We start from the raw sequence: 26,458 nt of genomic DNA, 5'->3' as shown, positions 1-26,458 counted from the left end.
TGGAGTCTGCAGTCCTGGGTTGAATTTCAGGCTGAGCCACTCACCAACTCTACTTAGCTCGTCTGAGCCCAAGTTCTCTTATCTATGAAATGCAATGATGATCTTGACCTTGTAAAAGAAAACATACGAGAACACACAAATGCACACACAACACACATGTGCACTCATACACATGCATAGGCAACACATGCACACATATGCACACAACACACATACACAAACACAAAACACATGTACACACATATATAAATGTAATATACACACAGTGCACACATCCATGCAGACATGCATACACAAACTTCTATCCCCACACACACATCCACACACACTGGCACAGAATCAGTAAGCCATCCCACCACTTCTTTGTAGCCTCTAAACACTAGTAAGAGGAGGAAAGTTGAGAAGGATTGGAGCTTTCATTCTTCTGATTTCTTCTGCAAGGGCATTGCCCACTCCCCATCCCAGACATCCCTCTTGGAGTTCCCTCATTTCGTCCAGACAAGAACACCTGCTCCCAGGGAGAAGGGAGGAGAGATCTTAAGTCCCCCGAAATGGCAGTGAGTGGAACTAGGAAGAGATCAATATACAACACATCTTTACCAGGCTGGTACTCTCTGTGCAGGAACCTTTGAAGATGCCATGTCAGTGACCCCCAACTCTTTGGTGAATTGGGGGCCCTAGCCCTGCCTTGTTTCCCCAGCACATCAGTGAGGCCAGCCTGGGCACTGCCATGCACATGTGTCTGCCCTGGGACCATTCTCCTGCTCATTTACTCAGTATGCTGTTTCATGGGAATGTGTCTTATCTCCTCATCTGGAGCCCAAGCTCCCTGAAGGTAGGAACTGTTCCTGAACTTCTTTTAGATTCCCCAAATGTGAATTTTCACTCACAAAAATTCTTTCTGAAGAGTGAATGAATACCTTCTCTAGAGTTTGATTTACTACAAAAACTTAGAACTCAACTAATAAATGTAGTTGTATATATTTATATGTAGTTTAAGTCAATCCCTTGACTTGTCTGTCTCATGGCATAACATCTTAATTAATCTAATATTTTCTTTCTTTCGATTTCAACTTCTCAGGAGTAATCATCAGGGCATACTTAATGAAATATCTTCCCCTTTGAGTTATTGAATTCAAAGTATTGAATTATCATCACCTTTGGAATCACCAGATTAAAAGATATAGCTGGCCTGTATCAATATTGCACTGTATTATTTGAGAGCTACAGAAATTGAATAAAAGGAATTATATTAGAGAGAGTGATGCATGGTGCTTATACAGTTATTAGTTTACTATATAATGAGTATTTATAGTGTCCCTGGCTCTGTGCTAGAGGCTGGCACAGAAGTAATCAATATCTGCCCTTAAAGAATAGGGAAGTAGATGTGTAAAGAATGAAATGACAGTTGCAATAATCGAGCCCAAGAACTCCCACTCATAAAAAGAAGAAAACCATGTCAACAGTGCAATCACTAAAGGCTTTTTGATGTCAGATAATATTTGACTTTCACCCATTGGCCTCTGATTTTTATCCTCTGTAATTTGGGTTATATGTGTAATTCACAAATGAATAATATTAATATTTGATGTTAAAAGACTGCTTCCTCCTAATTTTCCAGATGATGGTTCTCAAACTTTAGCATGTACCTTGTATTAGCATCACCTGTAGGACTTCTTAAACCTCAGTTGCCAGGCCCCAGCCCCAGAGTTTCTGTGTCAGAAATCTGGGACAATGATGATCAATTTGCATTTGTAACGAGTTCCCAGGCAGTGCTGATGCTGCTGATCTGGGAGACACATTTTGAGAACCACTGTTCTAACTTGCCTGTATAAAAACTGAGAGATCCCAAAATACTGGCATATTGCTTTGTCATTTTAAAATCCATAAATTCTTCATTCACTCAAAAAATATTGAGCCACGTGGGATGTGCCAAGCACAGTGCAGCCTCTTGTGGATTAAAGGGTACACTCCATAGAATGGTACCTGCTTGAAGTCATTATAGTCATTATCTTTATTTCCTCCATGAGGGAAATGAAGGTCAAAGTCAACCCCTTGATGAGCTCACTCAGCTGATTGTTGTATCTCAGACCTTCCACTCCCCAAGCCACTGTCCTTCCCACTGTGCCTCTTGTCTATTTACTTGTTAGATGTGGTTACTTTTTTCCCCAACGTTGAGATTAATTTTTCTAATTCTGCTGAATGTCGGCTTTCTGTCAAGCTTTAATGTCGGCTTTCTGTCAAGCTTTTTTTTTTTTTTTGCATATTCCAATTTTAATTATATTTTACTTATTGTCGTTCATAGATGGGCTTCATATATCTCCCTTTATTTGCCTTTGGTTTTTAAATCCTGTTTGTGTTTGTCCAGATGTGTTTGTCTTTCTCCTGCCAGCGAATCTTACTAGATTTTTTCTGTGCAATAATTTCTGCCTTCCGACTTTAAAATAGGATGCCTCTGAGACTGAACATCTTGATGGTACACTATTTATTCCCACTGTTTATTTCTTGCCGCTGTGTGCTAATATTAGGCACTGCGTCTCAGCAGCCATGGCTGAGGCCCTGATACTGGCTGCTCAGTTCCCCCCAGGGTGAGAGCTGAGACTGGTGGGTTCTCTTGGTAGCATCAGCATTCGGTCCAAATCCAGCAGCCTCACCTCACTGCACAGGCCAGACTATTAAAAGACCGGGGGCGTTAAAAATAGCTCTCACTGCAATTCCCACCATGGGGGCCCTCAGAACAGCTCTCCGAAGAAACAATTAGACTCTGCCTCAGAGAGCCAAAGCAACACAGAAAAATATTTTTTTATTTCAATAGAGAAATCATGAAGTAAACATCATACACAAAAACAAATGTGCAAGGAAGGAGAATGTTTAAAAAAAATACTCACGACTGGTTGATCGCCCTTGTTCTTCGTAATCTGACTCATTTAGCTAACTTCCCTTACACCTCATGTAATGTGCCATTGACCTCTGGAAGGTTTTCTCATTTGAAGGGTACAGGTGGAGTAGATAATAACATATGGGTTGGTGGGGGGAATTTTTGTTATGTTGGAAATCAAAAGATACCACTCAGATGGTATGCTGTTCTGAGATTCACAGGGAAACTTAGCCATTCTTCTCTCTCTAGATATGAATACATTTTAAATTATATTTTATACTTAAATATAAAATAGTATAAAATCAAACACTCTAAGCCCATATTAGACCAAATGTAATCTGTGAATGCCCACTAATGGATGCATTTCCTCCACGTGTCTTGTCCCTTTCTGCCTTTTGCCTTTTTAAGAATTTACTCCCTGCCAGGCTTTGCTTCCTATGTCCGGGACTGTATTTCACCTAACATCATTGCTCGTGGTCAGACCCTTTAAAAGCACGAAGCCTGAGTTGAGAGCTTTCCCAGCTGTGACATATGTCCTCAAAGGGCCTCCTTACCATATACCCTGAGTCACAACTTGTCTTCTATCTTTGTTATACTTCAGTGTTCTTCAAAGAAACAATGAAATCTATGCAATTCCTTAAAAGGAGAGGTCAGTATTTTCAATAGTCATCTGTTTTTAAATGAATTATTTTACTTATTCATAAAATATCCCAATTATAAATTCCTTAGGTTCTTGGGGTTTTGAGTCAATGTATTTTACAATGGCCTTGAATTTGCTAGGGATTCTAAATATTCCTAAGAATGCTGATTTTTAAAAAATATTCTGAAGGTGCTATTTCTCTGCTTTGTAAAGGAGTGGTTTCGGTTTAAGGGAAGATAAGAGGCTCTGAAACCAAAACGAAGGTTAATAGTCTGAAGGACTAAGGTTCCATTGACCCAAACCAGGACTTCTCAACCTTGGTGTTCAGGACATTTTGCCCTGGAGAATTCTTTGTGGTAGGAGACTGTCTTGTGTATTGGAGAATGTTCAGCAGCATCCCTGGCTTTTCCTACTAGATGCCAGTCACCCCTTCAGAGGTATGACCATAAATAAAGTCTCCTGACATTACCAATGACGTCTGGGGGAAGAATCACCCCAGTCAAGAACCACTGACCTAAGGAATTAAGTCTGGATATGGGCTCCTGAACAACGACAAAATGAAGAGTTCTGCTTCAGCCTTGTTGATTTGCCGTGTTGCAGAGACCTGTTGGAGGTGTTGGATGCTAGCTGGAGAAGCACGATTGAAGTTCAGAAGAGGGGAGCATGATGCTCCACTGATCTCAGTCTGCCTGGAAAGGGAGGGGCCCTTTAGCAGGACAGTTGCTCATTGTGGTGTTTCCCAAGTTAGATGTACAGACCATGATGGCACCAAGGTGATTTTTGATGGCAGATATTTGAGATGACAACGTTTTTACTTTAATAGCTCTGCATGTATTTTAATGTGCATGAGGAAAATGAGCAGCTAGCACATTCTATCCAGGCTGTTCTCGATATTATTGCTTAGGGAGAGGCTAAACCTAAGTTGAAAGATATAGTCGATTTCGGGACAAAAAATTTAAGTAAGTAGATTCACTCCTTCAACAAATAATTGTATCAGGAAATGTTTAAGTTTGGAGGGTCCGGAGGTGAACAAGGCAGAGGAAGTCCTGATTCTCAGGGAATTTATGTTCTCGGAAGGAAACCAATTAAGAAAATCATTGTAGGTAGTGATAAGTATACTGTGATGAGCACACAGGAGCCCTGGGGGTACAACAGGGGCCTCCAGGGATGCAGCCCTGCTCCCATGGGTCACCTTCTGGGTGGGGAGGTAACAAGTATGTGTGTGTGTTTCAAGTAGAAATAAGAGCGAAGTTTTAGAACAAACAAGGACAAAAAGCCTGAGGTCTGAGCAAGTGACTTCTGAGCTTAGAGTTAACTAATGAAAGAGGGTGGGCACAGAAGGCTGCAGAGTCAGAGGAAACAGCCCTGCAGTGTGACCCCAGGGTCCAGGGATGAGGTTTCTGGCATCCCAGAATGCCCTTTGGGTACACAGAAGACTATTGAAATTATCTTTTGTATGTGTTCCCTTGTGAGAAGTAAACTTAAACACTATAATGATTCTCAAGCTCTGTTCAGCATCCCAATGGGTTCTGACTTAATCTTATCTTTCAACTTAAATTCATCAATCAAAAACCAATTACTCAGCTAAACATTTTAATTAGAATCGTAAGTGTGATAGATTCTCTCACACACCACATTTTTCTCAATCATCACACATTCTTTGAATACCAATAGGCACAGATTAGCTTAAACCAGACACGAAGTGGCAGAACCATGGGCTTGATCCACGTCCTCGTATTATCATCTCCATACTTGGCTCTATCTCTTCTTGCAGTTGGAAGACTCATACCACTAATGGAAGAGCTTCATTATCCTAAGCTAACTGTGGTTCTTGACCCAAATGAATTGCAGTTGGCACTCAGAGGACTCAGGTTGTTTCTGGGAGGGAGGTTTTTGGCTGTCTCAGGAGTCCTGGGCATCCAGGGTGATTCTTCTCATGTCAGTGAGATGAGCACACATAGGCCACCTCTCCCTATTATTGCCATCCAACAGGAGACTCCAAGCTCATACTCATCAATGGGCTTGATTTCAAAACCCACAGCCCCTGAGTCCCAGAGACATCATTGTTTAATTGTTCTGATTTTATTGGTCACTCGCACTAAGGTTGTAGCTATTTTCCTTCCCTCCTTAGTTGGTTTTTGCACATTTCTTAGTAGCTTTCTTAAGATATGTTCATGTCTCCCTACCTAGTTCTAGAGATGACTTTAATGCTTTGATGCCCTTCTCTTAGGTCTTCCACTCTGTTGTGCAATTTATTTCTAAACCCTCCAATCTTTATTTCCTGATTTTACAGATGAAATTCCACTACACCTCCCCTAGTCCTCTCCTTTCCACCCCCAAAAGTTTATTGCTAACTTTCTTCAGTAATTTCTCCATCGCAGAACAATTTTAAATCTGTGCCCCACTTCTCTTTGCAGGGCAGGAGTATAACTGCTTCTGTTGAATCCTGCATCCATCTCATGATTCTTTCTGGTCCTGAGGCCACAGCATGAAAAGAGTACTAATGCCTGTGAGCAGCAGCTTGGCGAGATTCGGAATAGAGTGAAGCCTGGGTGGCTGCAGCACGGTGGTCAGTGGCAGGAGTGGGCCAAGATGAGGGGGCAGGGGCCACACCATGCAGTATCTTTTAGGCCCTGGGTAAAGTGTTTGGGTTTTATTCCAAACCTTTTGGGAAGCCACTGGAGGGTTTTAAGTAAGGAGTAATAGGATATGAATTATATCTTAAAAAGATCTCTCTGGCTATTCCTATGTGGAGAATGGATTGAAAGAAAGCAAGCGTGGCAGCAGTGAAGACAGGGACTGGGCAAACATTGCTGGAGTCCTGGTGAGAAGTGGTGAGGTTTAAATGGGACTAGACAATGTGAAAGGTATTATGTGGTTGTGACAGTAACTTGGCAGGTGGTTCATGAATGCTTGTGGTCTGGCCACGGGGGCTTAGAGGGAGTACCACTAGCTAGAGGAAAGAAAAACAATTGCTGATACTTGCCTCCATAGTTAGGTATAGACTTTTGTCATTTGGAAATCAAAACGAGGGAGTTTATCATTGTCGTGCATTTTTAGTCAAGTGTCAATGACATTCACACCTTTTCTGCACTCTTTTGTGCCTTTACATGGGTTTTTCTCCATGTCTTGCCCACCTTCTACTTGGGAGCTCTGGCATAGGTTTCCAGGGCTGAAATGCCTGTTGTGTGTGCATGCTAGAGCAAATTCTTCCGTTACACATACAGAATGGCCACTGTGTATTACCTTTCATGTCTGCGGCATCAATACCATCGATCTTGCTTGCATATCTTCTACAAGGTCCTCTGGGTGGCTGTCATTGCTTTAGTGGCATAAGGAAATATTATTCACAGTTGGCATGGTTACTTTAGTCCCCAGAGAACACATTGACTTTTAGCAGGATGGAAGAAAGAAAACCCAGGCAAAACTTTAATGGTATTTTTCATTTAGATTTCTACCAATCACTCATTTAGTTTTGACTCCTTGATTATGAGATCAAATAAAAAACCAAAGGACACAGGAAGGGTGGTTTGTGTAGCTCTTAGGCATCCAGTTCAGAGTATTACATGTATATTAATACCAGTGATTTGTCTAACACCTTCAGTGAAGCCTCTGCTCTCTGAGGATCTGAGGAGTGACTCGCTGGTATTTGAGAGTTATGCTTCTGGCTCCTTGTCCTCTGCCTCTTGTCTCCCAGAACTGTCTTCACTTGCCTAGTAATGCAACTGTAATGGGAGTAATACAGTTGATGATGGTAGTCTTGGGACTACCAACTAGTAACTCCCTGGAGGCCAAGAATAATACCTGGTCCTCTTGGTGAGTCTCGTGTGGACGATTGTTAGGTCTTGAGCTCCTGCCATCATGGTCCGTACATCTACTTGGGGAAACACTGCACTGAGTAACTGTCCTGCCGAAGGGCCCCTCCCTTTCCAGGCAGACTGGGGTGGGTAGAGCATCATGCTACCCTCATCAGCTTTGCAGATCCGTAGCTGGTTATTGCCAGTAGCACTGGCCACCTGCAGGTGAGGATGCTCAGTGGTCCTGTAATCCCATGATCTCAGCCCTGCCTCCCTGCTTCCTCCCACTCCCCAACCCATGCTCCTCCATTAGTGTTCTTCATCTTCATACTGAACCCATAGACATGTCAATATGCTCATACTTTACGGGCCTAGAGCATTGCAAGTAATCTTTTTCTCCATAGTTCCATGTTTCCTGTGTTTTCAAAATCTTTAATATAAAGACTTTGAAGCTCAGGGGAAAAAAGCAATGACAAAATGTTGAATATGGACCACTGTTTCTCATTGGAGGGAACTATTGGCATTTTGAATGTGACAACTCTATTAATATATTAGACCCTCTCAAGTCCTGCAAGACCTCAGTATCTTTACCTACAAAATGCCAGTGAGGTCCCGAAGCTCTTATGACAATTAAAAATGTAAATTAGCCTCTTTGATTGAAATCTCACCAAACTTGCATACAGTATTGGGGCACTTAACAGCATTTAAGATTCACCTCACTTATAATTTATTAGATCTATAAGAATTAAGTGCATGGAAAGATTTGTACATTATCAGACAGTTGTGGTTCTTAAGGAAATTGTTGATATTATTATATATATATAAATATGTTTTAAAGTGTTTAATTAAATTTGTAAATGGAATGAAATATTAATTAAAGACACCATTAAAAGTGATCTTTAAAAAACGCTCCTTTTGCTAGAAATGCATACTGAAATATTTACAGGTGAAATGAAATTTGATTTTAAATACCCTCATGGGGAACCTAGGAAAATACGAGGAGATTAGATGAAATTAAACAGACAAAATGCTAATAATGGTTGGAGCTGGGTGATGGATATGTGAGGTTTATAACCTTGTCTCTCTATGTTTAAGTATGTTTTAAATCCTTAGATAAAAAGTAAAAAGGAAGTGATTGTTAAAATTTTATTGAAAGAACTTTGAACTTCAGAGTCCTGCACTCTTCTATTTTTTTCTATCTTGTGGGGATGTACATCTCTCACATCTGAGACCGAACCGGCTGCTGGCTGTGCGTCGTGGTTTTGTGTGATCCTGTAGTCACAATTCTGACATCTTTCCAGGGATAGAATTCATGATGCCATCTACATCCTTTAGGCCATCCTGCCTCTAAGAAGCTACCACTTGTAATCGGTTATCGTTTTTCATAAATGTACTCTACTTTTCTAGCCATTTTGTAGAATCTTTGAAGCCAGGGATTTGAAAAAATAATTCTTGGCATCTCCAGCCTAAGCATAACCAACCACACATAGGCTATAAGTTATAGATGAATATTTATATTTGTGGATTTTATTATTTTACTTTTTTTGGTTTTGTTTTGAGATGAAGTCTCTCTCCATTGCCCAGGCTGGAGTGCAGTGGCACAGTCTCGGCTCACTGTTGCCTCTGCCTCCTGGGTTCAAATGACTCTCGTGCCTCAGCGTCCCCCATAGCTGGGATTTCATGCATGTACCACCATACCTGGCTAGTTTTTGTATTTTTGGTAGAGACAGGGTTTTGCCATGCTGGCCAGGCTGGTCTTGAACTCCTGGCCTCAAGTAATCTGCCTGTTTCAAATTCCCAAAGTGCTGGAATTACAGGCATGAGCTACCACACCTGAGCTGAATATTGATCATTTTTGTATCAAGCTCTGTGTCTCTTTCTGTGTGTTTTCTTAGCCATTATTTTCTGTTATTTTACCTTCATACTAAATACCTGTTTGTTGACGATGGTGATGCATAGTGCCTTAAGCGTAACCTTAGGTATACTGGTGAAAGGGCTTGGACACAGGGCCCTGACTCCCTGTATGACTGTGTGCAAATTACTTAACCTTCATAATCCTCGATTTCCTCATTTGTTAAATGGGGTGATTCTCCACTGAATACTGTGCAGCCATAAAAAGAAATGCGATCATGTCCTTTGTAGGGACATGGACGGAGCTGGAAACCATTATCCTCAACTGACACAGGAACAGAAAACCAAACACCACATGTTCTCACTTTTAAGTGGGAGCTGAATGATGAGAACACATGGACACATGGAGGAGAACAACGCATACTGGGGCCTGTTGGGAGTGGGGGTTTGAGGAAGGAAAGCATCAGGAAGAACAGCTAAGGAATGCTGGGCTTAATTCCTAGGCGATGGGTTGATCTGTGCAGCAAACCACCATGGCACACGTTTGCCTATGTAACAAACCTGCGCATCCTGCACAGGTACCCTGGAACTTAAAATAAAAGTTGAAGTAAAAAAAAAACAAGGCGATTCTAATAACGCTAACCTCATAAGGTTACATGAGTATGGATATGTATTAATTTGTGGATACATTATTAATATTAATTAATGTATGAATAAAAATAAGTGATCTTTTGTAAGTTTTGGCTATTATTTTCACCCAAAAAGTTATTCGCAGCATTCCTCTTAGAAACAATTCACTCTCCCTTATTTTGAATTTACAGCTTTTATTTAATCTGTTCTGGAATTTTGAAATAGCCTTTTTTCCTGGTGTTTGGATTTTTAGTTCATGCGCTTGTCTTAGTCGTCTTCTCATACCATGAATTAGCTAGAATCTCCTACACTGCTTGAGTGCCTGTGAGTAGGATTGCAAGTGAATGCCTCCCCATTCCCAGTCTGTAATTTACAATCTATTCGGCAGGTAATTGAAGGTCAGGTGAATCATCTCTTTTCTAATATCACTGGATCTTTTTTTTTTTGTAAATCTCAGATTCAAGTGCTAATGGCAGTCTTTCAAAACTAATAATTCAGAAAGACAAGTTTTTATGTAGTTGAAACTATCCTAGAAATAAATAAAGTGTTACAGTATGATCATGATTGTGTGGAAAATATCTATGACTAAAAATTTTTGATAGGAGTTATCTCTACAGTACTGATGGTCCTGTCACTCAAATAACATAACCAAGGGCACATTTTTTTCTTTTTCTGTTTAATGTCTTAAATTTTCCAAGCTTTCTTTACCGTGTTCCACTTTATGATGAGAAATTTATTAGCATTTTAGTTTTTAAACTTTTCTCTCCAGGGGATTTGTTTTTAAAATTAATAAACAAAATTCTGGAATGTATTTAAAGCTTTTTGACTGCACAGGTGTTCCAATAGATTTACGTCCTTATTTCCTCACCACATGCATGTAGTTATTTTACAATCCAACAAAATCACCATGAGAGCCTTGTTTCACAGAGAATTTAGTTGGATTTGTGAATTAAATAAGTATTAATAAAATATATTAATGTGCTTAGTGTTCTGTGTGCCTCAATCTCTTTATCTTGAAAGTGGGGGGAGAGGGTACAGAATTAACACAGGTGGGTTATTCTAGCTCCAAAATATTATACATGAAAACTGCTAATACCTAGACATTTTCCTGATGCTTTTTATGTAGGCATTGTGATGGCCTAGGGAATGTGGCATTATCTCAGTCAGATCAAGCTGAACACCGCAAATTCCTATGTCAGAAGGAAGCTATCAACGCGACATTCAGTCTCAGCTTCTGAAGGTTCTGACTGGTATTTCAAGATGAAACACAGACCTAATGCTGAAGACATGTGGTCTCCTTTCAATAGGGATTTTTGCAGAGTAAATGATTTTTGAACGATGATTCTAAACTGCTATGATTATTTCTAAACTACCATCGTTTGTAAAAAGAGATCTAGGAGCAGCTTAGCTGAAGGCTGCCGCTGCCTTCATTGGGCAGGTACCAGTTGAATCCATCAATTCCTAGAGTGGCTCATGGTAGATCTGGAATAGCTTATTTTATAAAATGTACATTTTGTTTTACTCAGGTTATACTGGAGAGCTTTGCCAGTCCAAGATTGATTACTGCATCCTAGACCCATGCAGAAATGGCGCAACGTGCATTTCCAGTCTCAGTGGATTCACCTGCCAGTGTCCAGAAGGTAGTTACTATTTATTACTCCAGAAAGAACTTTTGTTTTTCTTTTTCAATTATAAGCGAATTTGATCAGCCTTATACTTTGTTTCTGCAAAACTCGACGCCAGAGAACTTCCTGTTTTGTTTGATTTATAAAACATAGAAGGTAGTCCCCCTTTTTAGCTCTAAGCTAGCATAGCTTGAAAATTATTTGAATATTAGACATAATCTAGGACTTTCTGTGATTTTATTTATACATTGAAAATGAATAGCTATGATAAAATAAAATCTCTTTCTCATGGTGACAATTTACTTAAGAGTTCTATTTTGTTTCATTTTTGATACGAGTTTACATTGAAAAATTCAACATAAAGTTCATCTACTTCTGCTTTTAAATCAGCTTCATAATGTCTTAGAAAATTCAACTCACCTGAATAACCACATCGTTAGGGCTACTTTTATTTTAAAAAGCAGCTTTACCGCTGGCATGGTTTTACCTGAAGAAGCAGGCAGATACTCACAGCCCTCAAGCTGGTGTTCACAAGATTGTTTTGTAATTTGAGGAAGGCTTGTTCCCATTTCTGCTTTCAGGGATGTTATGGAAGGGATTATTTTAAATTGTTAATTTTGTAAGAATAACATGACATTAGATTGTTTTTTAGAACCAGTATGTAAGCTTCTGATCCGCAGAAGTAACATTGAAAGCTACATAGAGTCACATCTGCAGAGATTAGGTGTAGAGCCTGAGTGCCTAAGGATGCCTCTCTGTGTTCACAATTACCTTAGACTACCCAAGGCTGAGAGACAGGAGGTGGGCGGTGGTACAGGAGGGTGTTGGTAAGAGGCCACTGGCTTCCCAGATAACCTAAGGGCTTGGGCTCTCCAGGAGCTGCCCCTGTGATGGGCAGTACCTCATAATCTAGTATTTCGGAGAAGTGAACATCAACTAAAGAAGGGCAGGTTCTTGCCTTCCTGCTCACTTGGGCAGAGCAGGGGCCAGAGTCGGGGCTGGGGTGAGATGCCTGTGGCCTACCCGGCCATCCCACTGTCTCACTGTGTGCTGGCGATGAGTTAAATGTGTTTGGCGAGCCCTGCTCTTCACCCTCTCCTTATTTTGCAGTGCAGGCTCAGCTCCCTTAAACAAATGTGAAACCCTGGAAACATTGCTGAAGGCTGATGACTGAGCAAGCAGCACCAGTCTTCGCTCACATAGAGCACTTTGCAGTTCTTAAAGCTCTGTCACACCCTCGATTCGTCAGTTTTCACTTAACTCTGACCGAAGGCCTTGCCGTTTAGTGTTTAGTCCAGGGCAGCCTTCAGGGTCATTCTGGGACCGAATGGAATCTTTGTGCAAGTGCTTTTAAGAACTCCAACATGCTTTCTTATTATTGCTGGGATTGTTACCTGAAAGTTACAATCAGGCCTCTGGAAGTTCGGATGGGGGTAATTGGCACAAAGTCACACTAGTAATAAACAATGGCCCTTGAACTAAAAGCTAGGAATTTTGCTTGCACTCATACTACAATTTCCTAGTTGTTAATGTTTTGCTGAGCACTTCATGTATACCAGGCACCGTGCTAGGAGCTAGGATATCATGCTAAGGAAGGCTGAGATGGCCCCTCCAATAGTGCACATACAGGTAAGTATGTCGTCACATGCAGGAATAGGTGCCTTGAAGATGCACGGAAGGGATGTGCCTGGCCTTGGAGAGCCGGGAGAGACTCCCATGTACAAAGACCCTAAGAGAGGAGAGGGAGGAGATGGCACAGCTGAGGGCATGACTAAGCTAAGAGGATGAGAAGAATCATGGTGATAGCAGGTGGAAGCAGGCAGGGCAAGGCTTGCAGGGCTGGGTGAGCCCCGCGAGGCCTTTCATCTTCATCCTAGAGGGAGGGAGTCGGAGGGGGAGGTTTGAAGGCCAGCTCCACTATTTACTTACCAGCTTTTTCCCATGGGCATGTGGTTTTATACCTCCCTGCATCTTGGTGATTTTAATCTGTAAAATGGGGTGATGATTGTGTCTATGTTCTGGGATCAGTGGAAGGATTAAATGAGGTGAGACAGATAAAGTGCCTAGCACAGTGCCTGGCTAAGTGCTGAATACGCAGTAGCTGTTTCATCACTATTGTTTTCCTAATAATGATACCTATTAAACCATTGATAAGCAGGGGAATTTGAACTTTTCATTCTGGAACAATGTTGAACATAAATTAGGGAGAGACAAGAGTGAGAATAAGGAGAAAAGTTTGGGGACAGTTGTAGAAATCCAAGAAATAGATATAGGCTGCTAGGAATGGAAGGGTAGAATTTGAAAAAGAGAGGCAGATGGATTTGGAAGAACTTTGGAAAGAAAATGGAGGAGGCCTGAGAAGGAGCAAGGTGGTAGAAGGTGAGGGAGGGTGAAGCAGCGAATCTGGGGCTTTGCAGTGGGTTGCGCCGCTCATGGAGAAACAGAAAAATGGAGAAGTGTTCTATGTTGGAACCCTTGTGAGAGACCCTCATGATAGTCACATGGAGATGTTAGCTAGGCTGTGGCTCTGTGCATCCAGAAGAAGCCTGGGTTCATCTAAACACAGAGACATGGGCCTTCAGGGAGTAATTTAAACCCTGGATGCCGATCTGGGAACCCTTCTCCTTCATGCAGTGGCGCACCAGCCCCTCCACGCTGCCTAGATAAAGCCTAGAGAAAATGCGAGGCTCTGGAACTGACAAGATGAAGATGAGTTTTCCATTATGAAGACTTTTATTCAAAGGTTTATCTTCATTGAAGATGGAGCAGGGAAAAGCAGGCTTTCATTAGAGTTTAGAAGAATTTGCTGGAATGTGTGGCAGCCTCTTAGCAGGAGCTCATACCTGGTGACTGGCATTTTTTAAACAGCCTCTCTCACTGGCCAATCCTTACAGTGCTTGCTTTTGTGAATTGGCATTAACTCATATTTATAGAACACTTTGCACTTTAAAAAGAGCCTGTGTCAGCAGGTGTGGTGGCTTATGCGTGTAATCCCAGCACTTTGGGAGACTGAGGTGGGCAGATCACTCCAGGCCAGGAGTTTGAGACCGGCCTGGCCAATATGGTGAAACCCTGTCTCTATTAAAAATACAAAATTTAGCCAGGCGTGGTGGTGCACTCCTGTAATCCCAGCTACTCTGAGGCTGAGGCACAAGAATTGCTTCAAACCGGGAGGCAGAAGTTGCAGTGAGCTGAGATCGTGCCACTGTACTCCAGCGTGGGTGACAGAGCAAGATTCTGTCTCAAAAAGAAAATAAAAAATAAAAAGAGCCCGTGTCTCCAGGATGTTTCTCACATCAGACATGCCGAGAGCTAGTGTGAGCAGAGCCTCAAATTCACAGAACGTCCTGGGGTTCAGAGCCAGCCCTGATCCTTGCCTGCCTCCTTTTCAGTTTCTCCATTGTAGGTTTTTATTGATTTTGTCTGCCCTGCTTCCCTGTGTCATTCTTTGAGGAAAGAAAATGTATTTTATTCATCTTGTTGCCATACCTAATTCCAACATCTTTCCTACGGATTGTGTTTTATGTTAGCAGGAGGGATTAATATTTGGTAAATAATTTAATAATAGAAGTCAACATTTAGATATCCCTCACTATGTCTGCTAACTAATTTGATTCTCACTGTTGTGCTAGGAAGCACACATTGTTAATATTTCCATTTAACACATTAGAAAACTGAGACACAAGAGGATCAATAACTTGCCTGAGGTTACATAGCCATAAATGGAAACCCAACCCAGAAATCAGCTCCAGTGCTCCCAACTACTGTCCTATCCCATCTCTGAATATATTCTTTAAAGGAAATCCCATTATGTTTTTTTAAAGATTATCTTCGTAACCATCATCATAAGTAAAAGGCACACAAAGAAAACTTCTCAATGTCTCTGCTGTTTGCTTTCTTAAATCTGGAAAGAGTGAGAAGTTGTTATTTTTGGTAAGCAAGTGAAGTCCTTTTTTAACAATTCCTCCCAGGCCGGAAAGCTGTTAAAACTGGGTTTTCCCTCTGGATAGATCTCTCAACAGCACACATCCGCATCCTTTCTCTTTTCCGTCCTTTTCATCTCCATCTTGTTTCCTTCAAGGGACCTTTTTCCATCTGACCTGGGCAGGCCCGTAGAGGTTGAGCATCCTTCCTGGGTACTGTCTCTGTGACTCCTGCTCCTTCCCAAAGTTCCAAATCCGGCAGCCCGACAGCCAGCTGCAGTCACCTTCACAGCTGCGCTCCTTCAGGACATGTCTGCCCTTCTACGCGGAGATTTCTATCCTTCATCAACAGTTTCTGTATTTCTCCTGAATTTCTGCTGAGCTTTTACTAGGTTCATGTTGGGAAAGTGTAGCTTCGGATTCTGGTTACAGTGCGGATGATAAGAGATAAAAGTGAAACATCGTGAATGTTTTCTAATATCCACCTAATTGAATAACAGCAATGACAAAGACAAGCACTTAGAACCTGGCATTACTGCTTAAGAATTTATTGTGTTTGCATGAAAAAATGCTCATCATCACTGGCCATCAGAGAAATGCAAATCAAAACCACAATGAGATACCATCTCACACCAGTTAGAATGGCGATCATTAAAAAGTCAGGAAACAACAGGTGCTGGAGAGGATGTGGAGAAATAGGAACACTTTTACACTGTTGGTGGGATTGTAAACTAGTTCAACCATTATGGAAAACAGTATGGCGATTCCTCAAGGATCTAGAACTAGATGTACCATATGACCCAGCCATCCCATTACTGGGTATATACCCAAAGGATTATAAATTATGCTGCTCTAAAGACACATGGACACGTATGTTTATTGCAGCACTATTCACAATAGCAAAGACTTGGAATCAACCCAAATGTCCATCAGTGACAGACTGGATTAAGAAAATGTGGCACATATACACCATGGAATACTATGCAGCCATCAAAAAGGATGAGTTTGTGTCCTTTGTAGGGACATGGATGCAGCTGGAAACCATCATTCTTAGCAAACTATCACAAGAACAGAAAACCAAACACCGCATGTTCTCACTCATAGGTGGGAACTGAACAATGAGATCACTTGGACTCAGGAAGGGGAACATCACACACAGGGGCCTATCATGGGGAGGGGGGAGGGGGGAGGGATTGCATTGGGAGTTATACCTGATGTAAATGACGAGTTGATGGGTGCAGCACACCAACATGGCACAAGTATACATATGTAACAAACCTGCACGTTATGCACATGTACCCTACAACTTAAAGTATAATAATAATAAATAAATTAAAAAAAAAAAGAAGAATTTATTGTGTTTGTATTTGGTTTAGAACTTTGAAATCCTTAAGTTTTAAACTAAATGCATTTTAATTCTGAAGTTGTCTAATTATATATACTTAGGATTACTGCATATTGGTATTTAAATACGTATATTTAAATATATGAATATATTTAGATACATGTATAAATACAGTCTGAATACTACTGTCTAGCCATTATCGGTATCTTAATTCCATCTCCCCTCCACTGGGAATTTAAATAGAATACCCATAAATTAATAAAGAATAAGAAGAAGTCAATAGTGATGAAAGCCTCCAGCAATAAAGGACATCCATTGGCTCTGCAGCATGACCATCCCCTCCTGGAGAGCACACCTGGTCAAATGGAACCACCTTCCTAGCACCTACCTATTATGGAAGGCATATGGCAATCAGAGACCAAAGTGAGAATATGGGGTTTCATGCACTATTTTGAAAACATATCATTTCATCCAATGCATTTTAAAAACATTAAAGATATTTTCTCGCACTATTCCTATGGATACGATTATGGAATACATAGATTTTGTATGAACTGCTCTTACCCTGTAATTATGAAATCAAGTATTACGAGAGAGAGGACTCACATCTTCCAGTCCTGTAACTATTAGATTGCAATGTTGGATTTTGCTATCAGACATCAATGATCTTATAATCTGGAAACTGTCATAGCCAAGGATGGAGAGTTGGTGTCTCTCTCTGGCCTGGAGGTCAGGAGATTTGAGTCCAGGCCCCGTGACGAGGCAGTAGAGTGGAGTGGTTGTGCGTGTGGTTTGGGGTCACACTACTTAGGTTTGAAATCCGGACCTACCTCTTTTGACAAGGTCTTGGCTTCTTTGAGGCTCATGTTTTAATTTATAAAATGGAGTAACACTAGTATACATTTTTAAAGTACGTGTGAAGGATGGGGAAAGCCCTTAGCACTGTGCTTTGCAAATAGTAGGTGCTGAGTAAATGTTAGCTATTATGATGATTGTTATTAATTAGTCATCTAACCTTGGGTAAGTCACATAATTTTATCTCTTCCACCCTTTGTTTCCTTTGGTAAAAAGGATGGAGGTTGACTACTACCTTTAAGGGACTCTGTTCTTAAAAGTCTTTAATTCAGATATATCAGTTTAAAAGCTGCTTCCTGAGTCAATAAATCCATGATGTTTCAAGTCATGTTTATAGAGAAAAGCTTCATAACCTCTAAGTGACTAGGGAATGTCTGGGGTCTAAATCTTTATGCTGGCCCACAGGTCCTGTAGGTTAAACTCCACTGCAACAAGCTCCAAGGGTTTACCAAACTTTTTTTTTTTTTTTTTTTTTTTTTCCATTTTATAGCCTTGGGTAACCTAGCTATATAAATCCTTTTGTTGAACTCAAATTTCAGTGGTAATGCTTTTCATCTTAAAGGGATTTGCAGACAATAGCAAGACATGTCATAAAAGTTGCCTCTCAGATAATGTGTATTGTTCAAAAACTGGGCTTGTTACCCAGTCAGGATTTAGGAGTGTTATAGTTTTGGGATTTAGTTTTTTTTTTTTTTTTTTTCCAGCATCCTAACATGTATAATCTTGGTGAAAGCACTCTCTTAGGACCATACGAAACTGCATGTATTTACGTAAGAAACGTGTAACATACCCTCATAAAATTAACAGTCCTGAATAAATGCTGTTCTTGTTCTTTCGAAATTTGGCATTATCCCTAAATCACCACTTCATTTACGAATCATAGCAGCTGAGATCCTTGAAGTAGTATATAGTTTCACCTTTTAGAATCAAAGCAGGGTATTAAGATTTATTAAGTGTGAGTAAAACTTTATTTTATTTTATTTTTGAAACAGCGTTTCACTCTTGTTGCCCAGGCTGGAGTCCAATGGCACGATCTGGGCTCACTGTAACCTCCACTTCCCAGATTCAAGTGATTCTCCTGCTTCAGCCTCCCAAGTAGCTAGCATTACAGGCTCCCACCACCACACCTGTCTAATTTTTGTATTTTTAGTAGAGACGGGGTTTCACCATTTGGCCAGGCTGGTCTTGAACTCCTGACCTCAGGTGATCTGCCCGGCTTGGCCTCCCAAAGTACTGGGATTACAGGCGTGAGCCACCGTGCCCGTCCAAAATTTTATTTTTGTGTTTGGTACACACTCATTAATTTTGCTTTAAAACTGAATTAATTTTTCTTTTTCCTCTTCCTTTTTTTTTTTTTTTTTTTTTTTAATAGCACAGTTTCTCTGAGATTGTTTAAATAAAAATGCAGATGCAGCAAGGAATTTTAGTTGCCTGCTTTTTTTCATTAGCGCTGGGGAAAATGACTGCACTAACTTTCAGTGAATGACCAGGACCCTCTTTCCACATTAGCTTTCTTTCCCCTTTGAAAATGGTTCTGACGCCCACTTTAGCGCTGGCAGAGGGCAGTCAGAAGTTACAGTTTGATGAACGACTGAATACTTAAATAGTGATACCTTGATGGTTTTCTTCTAAAAAAGAAATAGGATATACCCAAGAGATAAACATAAATTTTTATTTCTAGAGGCGTGTGTCCAGATCTGTACGTGACAATTATTTAGCATTCTTACAACATTTTAGTTTTAAAACTGCAGGCATAGGTCTTGAACTTCAACGATGGTTTCTTTCTTAAGCCTCACAGTAATAACAACAGCATCGGCAGTACCTGTAACAGTACTGATACCATCTGTCATTTGTTGAGTGCCTCCTATGTGTTAAGCACTGTCTTTGGCACTTTGACATCATTATTATTGCTTGAGATGGAGTCTCACTTTGTCACCCAGGCTGGAGTGCAGTGGCGTGATCTTGGCTCACTGCAACCTCTGCCTCCCGGGTTCAAGTGATTCTCCTGCCTCAGCCTCCTGAGTAGATGGGATTACAGGCACCCACCACCACACACAGCTGTTTTTTGTATTTTTAGTAGAGATGGGGTTTCTCCATGTTGGCCAGGCTGGTCTCAAACTCCTGACCTCAGGTGATCCGTCCGCCTCGGCCTGCCAAAGTGCTGGGATTACAGGCGTGAGCCACCACGCCCGGCCAGCACTTTGACATTATTATTCAGCATAACTTAGCAGTTAACAGCTGAGGCTTGAGTAGACTTTGCTGAGTTTGAACCTGTTTGATTACTTACTCCCTAGTGACCTTGAACAATTTTCTTAAATTTTCGACCCCTCATTTTCCCCATGTATCGAGCGAGGGTAGGATTAGTGCCTACCTAAAGGGGTCATTATAAGGATTAATGGAGCTGTGAATATGCAGTGCTTAGACCAGTACCTCGAAGAGATTAAGTAATTAATAAATGTCACCATTTAATCAGCACAACAGCTGTACAAGATAGATATTATTATGCCATTTGACAGATAATTCCTGCGGCTCTAAACAGGTTTGTTTGATCCTGAAGTTCATGTTCTTTCTCCTGCACCAATTCCTCCCTGATCAAGTTTTACTTCACGTGGTAGCTCTCTGGAGGTACACGCTTTGTCCCTCATGGGGCTCCGGGCTCGTTGAGGACAGGGATGCTAAACACTTCTATATCCCTTAAAGCATCTGGCTTGTAGAAACATACAAGACATTTGTTGAATGAATGAATGAGTAAATATCTCAAAACTGTTCTGGCAATAACATTTTATAGACGAGGAAACTCCCCATATCACAAAGATGGATGAACCAATGTTCATGGAAGTAAATGTGCGAATCTTACGGGCTAGACTCATTGCAAACTCATGTTGCCCACAGGGTGCAGGCATCTCATTTGGTTATTTTCAGTGCCCAGTTTAAGGGTGGCGTAGGGTCATCCAGAGACTCTGGGAGAGTTCATATTCAGAATTGGGGGCCCCTTCTTTGTCTGTCTCCCTGCCCAGAACCCTCCCTCCCTCCTCGTGGTGTGCCTTCTCCAGGCTGCCCAGTGGGTTCACCCTGCCCACTGCCCAGACAGAGCTGACTTATCAAGACAGGGGAATTGCAATGGAGAAAGAGTAATTCACACAGAGTAATTACTGTGTGGGAGACAGGAGTTTTATTAACACTCAATTCAGTATCCCTGATATTTTGGGGATCAGAGTTTTTAAAGATAATTTGGCGGATAGGGGCTTGGGAAGTGGGGAGTGCTGACTGGCCAGGTTGGAGATGGAATCATAGGGGGTCAAAGTGAGTTTTTCTTGCTGTCTTCTGTTCCTGGGTGGGATGGCAGAACTGGTTGAGCCAGATTACAGGTCTGGGTGGTGTCAGCTGATCCATCAAGTGTAGGGGCTGCAGAATATCTCAAGCACTGATCTTGTTTTACAGTAGTGATGTTATCCCCAAGAGCAATTTGGGGAGGTTCGGACTCTTGGAGCCAGAGGCTTCATGACCCCCTAAAATGTAATTTCTAATCTTGTAGCTAATTTGTTAGCACTGCAAAGGCAGACTGATCCCCAGGCAAGAAGGGGTCTTTTTGGGAAAGGGCTATTATCGATTTTATTTCAGAGTCAAACCATGAACTGAATTCCTTCCTATAGCTTGGCCTATGCCTGGGAATGAACAAGGGTAGCTTAAAGGTTAGAAGCAAGATGGAGTTGGTTAGGTCTGATTTCTTTCACTGTCATAATTTCCTCAGTTATAAGTTTGCAAAGGCGTTTCCCTTCCTGGGTCCCTCTGGACTGAAATGGCAGGTTCAGTGCTGTCGTCTCATCTCCCTGTGCCATTGTCATAACTGTGGCAGCCGGCCGGCCGTGTGAACCCCCCAAATGCAAAACTGACCTCATGCTGGCTGCTGCCTCTGTATTTTGACTCCCTTCCAAAACCTGCCTGCTTTGGTTCACTTTTCAGAGCCTTGAGGAAGTTTTTTGCTTTTTATTTTTATTATTTTTCTTGTCCAATTTAACAGCTGTTTGTGGGAGGATCTGTTTATTAAAAGCTTACTTCTCCATGCTAAACACAGAACGTTCATACTATATCGTGGTTCTTAAATGCAGCAAAGATCCCTTATAATAGAAATATAAATACACTAGTAGTAAATATAATTTTCATTTTTTCTTGCAGCGGAATTATCTCCTCACACACACACCCCTCTTTAGACCACAACAATGGGGGAAGCTAAAGTGAAATTTTTGTTTTTCACTTGGACCAAAATATATGATACAGTCCTGGCCCTTCTGAACTATTCAGGTCAAGGCTCTGACTCTGACCACCTTAAGACAGGGGACATACAGAGAGACCCAGGCCCAAGTCAACACTGAACAGAGAGAAGACTGGGAAAGTAGAAGAATGTTTTGTTAATTGCTTTGTCATATATTAGTTTTGGTTAAATAAACCCTTCTTTGACTCTGTTTTTCCAACCTAATTTCATCCGCCGTGACCTGACATCATAATGATAAAAGGCAGCTGAAGATAGATACTGACGCCTCTCCTCAGTTAATTTAGCCCAGTTTTAAGACATTCTCCCACTGCTCTTCTTTAAAATTGGCCTAATTACATTTGATTATAATTTCTATGAAGAAGTTGTCATGTTTAGAGTCCCTTCCTCACTTTCTATTCCCAAATAGTCTGCCCTTAGCAATGCCCTTGGCCACTGTGACCCAGGACACTCACGTGGGACTTTCTGTTCACCACTGGCCGCCGTCATTGCAGTTGACCAGGGTCCTCTTTTCCATGACAGTCCATGACTTGACACAGCACTTTAAAGCATTTTTGTCATTTTTTTCCCTGATGACCAAAGAAATGTATGCTCAAATGTACTCAAAGGAAAAACAATGCCTTGAATTCCAACCCCAAGAGAAAATCACTTTAAATTTTAGGTGAACATCTTTGAGGTCACTTTCTTAATGCCCTTTTTAGAAAACCAAAATCGGATCTGACTGTGTATTCGCTTTTGTAATGAGCGTCTTTAACTGAACAACATGCTGTAAACGTTCCATATTGTTAATTATTATTCCAAAGAATTATTAATGATTGCTCTTATCATATAAATGTGGCATCATTTATTTAGTAAAACACCTAATTCACACACTATTTATTGATGACCTACTTTGTAGCAGTTATTGTGTTCATCACAAGGGATTCAGCAGTGAGCGAGACACATATGGCTTCGGCCTCGTGGGTCTTATGGAATAGTGGCCCCGAGAGACAGCGTGGACAGTATGATCAGGGATGTGACAGGGCTCCTCTGGCATAATCAAGTAGAGTCTTAAGAGGGACCACTCACCTAGACTGAGGGCTGGAGGGAGAGTCAGGAAGCATTCCAAGGGAAGTGAAGCTCAAACACACTTGAAGGCTAAGTAGTAACCCAAAGAATGAGTAGAGCTGCAGGCAGAGGAAAGAGTCTTTCTGAAAGAGAGAATAGCAGGGGGAGGTTAGGGAGGGAGAGAGGGACAGAGAAATCTGAGGAACAAAATGCAGTTCAGCAGAGCCGTACTGCAGAATGTGATGGAGGGAAGACAGAAGTCTAGAGAGAGAAGTAGGAGTTGGCTCAGGTAGACTTTTAAGCAGTGGGCTAAGGGGATTGCACATGGCCCAAGAGTGTGGACAAGGGCATCATGAATGGGTTTAGCAGGAGAGGAGAAGAATTTTAGCACTTGAAAGAAATTACTGTGTCTGGGGGGGAAGAATGGATCCAGGGAGGACAAGAATTAGAGAAAGCTGTTAGGAGCCTGTTACAGTACTTCAGATGAGCTTTAATGGTGAATGCATTACAGAGTGACAATGGAGATAGGGAGAAGTGGACAGATTTGGCTCTAAGAGGACAAGGAGAAGGCCAGGGAGAGGACACACCAGTTTTCGACAAGTTTTACACAACTTTGTATACAAAGGTGCTACTGGGAGCTGAGCGTTTTTGAGGGAGAGGATGAGAAAACTGTCGCCCTCTAAAACGCAGATGACATGTTTTCATTCCCTGCCTTTCACATCTCTGCTGATTTCTCATCCAAGGTGTTGTCTTGGACCAACATATCCCTGGCTACCTCTCCAACCTAATTTCTTCTTTTATTTTTTGCTTTTTGAATTTTAACGTACATACAAATCACTAAGTGATCTTGTTTAAATGCATATTCTGATTCAGCAGGTATGGGATGGGGGCTGAGATTCTGTTTATTTTTTACCTTTTAAAAAGTGTTATTTTAAGTTCCAGGATAAATGTGTAGGATGTGCGGGTTTGTTACATAGGTAAACGTGTGCCATGGCAATTTACTGCACCTGTCAACCCATCACGTAGGTATTAAGCCCTGTATGCATTAGCTATTTATCTTGATGCTTTCCCTCCCTCAGCCCCCGGTCCCATTGTGTGTTGTTCCCCTCCCTGTGTCCACGTGTTCTCATTGTTCAGCTCCCACTTATAAGTGAGAATATGTGGTGCTTGGTCTTCTGTTCCTGCATTAGTTTGCTGAGGACAATGGCTTCAAGCTCCATTCATGCCCCTGCAAAAGACATGATCTTGTTCCTTTTTATGGCTGCCTAGTATTCCATCATGTATATGGACCACATTTTCTTTGTCTTCAGTGATGGGCTTTTGGGTGGATTCTGTGTCTTTGCTATTGTGAATAGTGCTGCAGTGAACATACACATGCATGCATCTTTATAATAGAATGATTTCTATTCCTTTGGGTATATACCCAGTAATAGGATTGCTGGGTCAAATGGTATTTCTGGTTCTAGGTCTTTGAGGGGTCACCCCACTGTTTTCCACGATCTCCAACCTCATTTCTTATTCCTCTCTTCTTTTCTTTTTCTCCAGATTCTGACTTCTTGCTGTTGTTCAAACATGCCAAAGGCTTAGAAATTGTCCTCCAGGGAAAACCATTCACCTCACATCATCCAGTGCTACTGGGAGCATTTGCACCTGACGCTGTCCCCTTCTTCATAGGGACCCTCACGTGGCTCTCTCCCCGCCTTGTGTCACTTAGGTCTCCCTGACTCCAATATCCAACACAGCCCCCATCATTCTCCACCCCTCCCCTGCTTCAATAACCTGTAGCCCTGGCTGAGGATACCTATTTACTTGTTTTTTTGGTTGTTGTTGTATGTTTTCCTTACTAGCTTGAAGCAGTGCCTGATGCATGGCTGCTCCTAATCAGTCTAGGTTAGATAAATGGAGACCCAGAGGGAAATGCAGACCTTCTGACCAAACCTCTAAATTTCCGTTGTCAATAGCCAATTATTTTTGTTCATATAATTATATCCTTTAAATAAGTTTTATCTCTTCTGCCCTTCTATCTATTCCAAATTAAGGGAGAGTTGATTTAACATTCTTCTGATGATTTCCTAGTTGTTTTTCATTTTCCCGTCTTAAATCTAACTTTGACTTTCTGTTCTGCTCAAGAAAAAGTCCTTAAGGTATTTTTTTACTCTCTCAAATGGATTTTCTTAAAAATTCAAAGTCACATTTAAAATGCAATCCTATTGGGTCTTTTATAGCTGATGATTCTGTAATTGATTTTCCTAGATATTCCCCTTTCTCTTTATCTTGCATAACTGTCTGCTTTCTTAGAACCAGAACAAATGTGGTCCCAATTAAGTTTTCCATCAACACTGGCCAAAAGCCCTTCTCTGATTTGAACATCACTCCTTGTCCTCTTCTGCCAAGTCAACTCTTGTGCTTTCTTTCAGGCCCAGTTGGAAAAGCCAACTCTCCCATGAGATTTTTCTGATCTGCCTGTATCATAGTGGTTCTTCCTTCTGAATTTCTGCCATGGTTAGAGCTGGTGCCGCACACACTGATTTCATGTTGACAGCCTAGGCTGGTCCTTCAGCCCTTCCTGCCAGGCTGGAATCATCCCATTAGTGTTTGCAGGAAGGGAAAAATGGCCTCAACTTGTTCTCTCATTATCTCGAATATGTCCTTCTGGTCTCCTCTGTACAAGAATGAACTCTTTGAGAGTCAGGATTCTACCTTCTCTTTGCTTTCCTGAGCTACGCAGCAGAATACTTCATAAACGATTTTACCTTCAGCTGGGCACAGCGGCCCAATGCCTGTGATCTCAGCACTTTGGGAGGCTAAAGCAGGAGGGTCCCTTGAGGGCAGGAGTTCAAGACAAGCTTGGGCAACATAGGGAGATCACATTTCCATGAAAAGATTACAATCTAACTGGATGTGGTGCATGTGCTTGTAATCTCAGCTACTCAAGAGGCTGAGGCAGTAAGATCTCTTGAACCCAGGAGTTCAAGGCTGCTGAGAGCCATGATTATGCCACTATACCCTGGCCTGGGAGACAAAGCGAGACCCCATCACAAAATAAGTAAATATATTTTCTACTTTCATTTTGATCTAGCGATTATTCATTTATATTTCATAATAAAAACATCCAATGACTAATATTTCGCCTTTCATATTCCCTCATTGTAATTTCCAAAACCTCATCCATATTCGTCAATTTGCTTTTCCTAACTACTCTATTGTGTCGCAAATCTGTTGGAATATGTTCTCCATAACACCATTCATTCATCCACCCGTTTATTACACAGACATTTCCTGCACACTTCCCACAGCTCAGACACTGTGCTGGATGCCAAGGCGCAATGGTGAGGGGAACCAACCTGGCTCCTCCTCCAGGAAGCCTACGGTCTTGTTCTGGGTGGGAAACAGGTGATAAACAGGGAAACCAATACACAGCAATTTCATTGCAAATACAAAGTGCTATGAAAGGGGCGAGCAGGGTACTGTGATACAGAATAAGAAAGGGATCTGTACCTAGGGTGAAGCGATCAGGAGAGGCCTGCCTGTCTAACACTTATGCCAAAAATTAAGCCATCAGGAGGAGTCAGCTCTGTAAGCAGGTAGGAGCAGAAG

The 26,458-nt window shown here is 41.5% G+C and overlaps 1 protein-coding gene across 5 annotated transcripts in view; it reads left to right on the top strand.

Moving 5' to 3' along the window:
* LOC105473962 (delta/notch like EGF repeat containing) overlaps positions 1-26,458 on the top strand; it is a 363,113-nt gene that overhangs the window by 229,936 nt on the left and 106,719 nt on the right. For 4 of the 5 annotated variants that reach the window (XM_011728232.2, XM_011728235.2, XM_011728234.2 and 1 more), the window contains exon 7: positions 11,323-11,436. The exons of the other annotated variant lie outside the window; for it this stretch is intronic. In XM_011728232.2, coding sequence (XP_011726534.2) covers positions 11,323-11,436 — 114 coding nt within the window. The remainder of the gene's footprint in view (positions 1-11,322; positions 11,437-26,458) is intronic. 5 annotated transcript variants of the gene reach the window in all.

Source organism: Macaca nemestrina, chromosome 11 (assembly GCF_043159975.1).
Source record: "Macaca nemestrina isolate mMacNem1 chromosome 11, mMacNem.hap1, whole genome shotgun sequence".
Taxonomy (NCBI): Eukaryota; Metazoa; Chordata; class Mammalia; order Primates; family Cercopithecidae; genus Macaca; species Macaca nemestrina.
The sequence above is the reverse complement of the archived record's forward strand: the minus strand, read 5'-3'. Positions and strand labels throughout refer to the sequence as shown.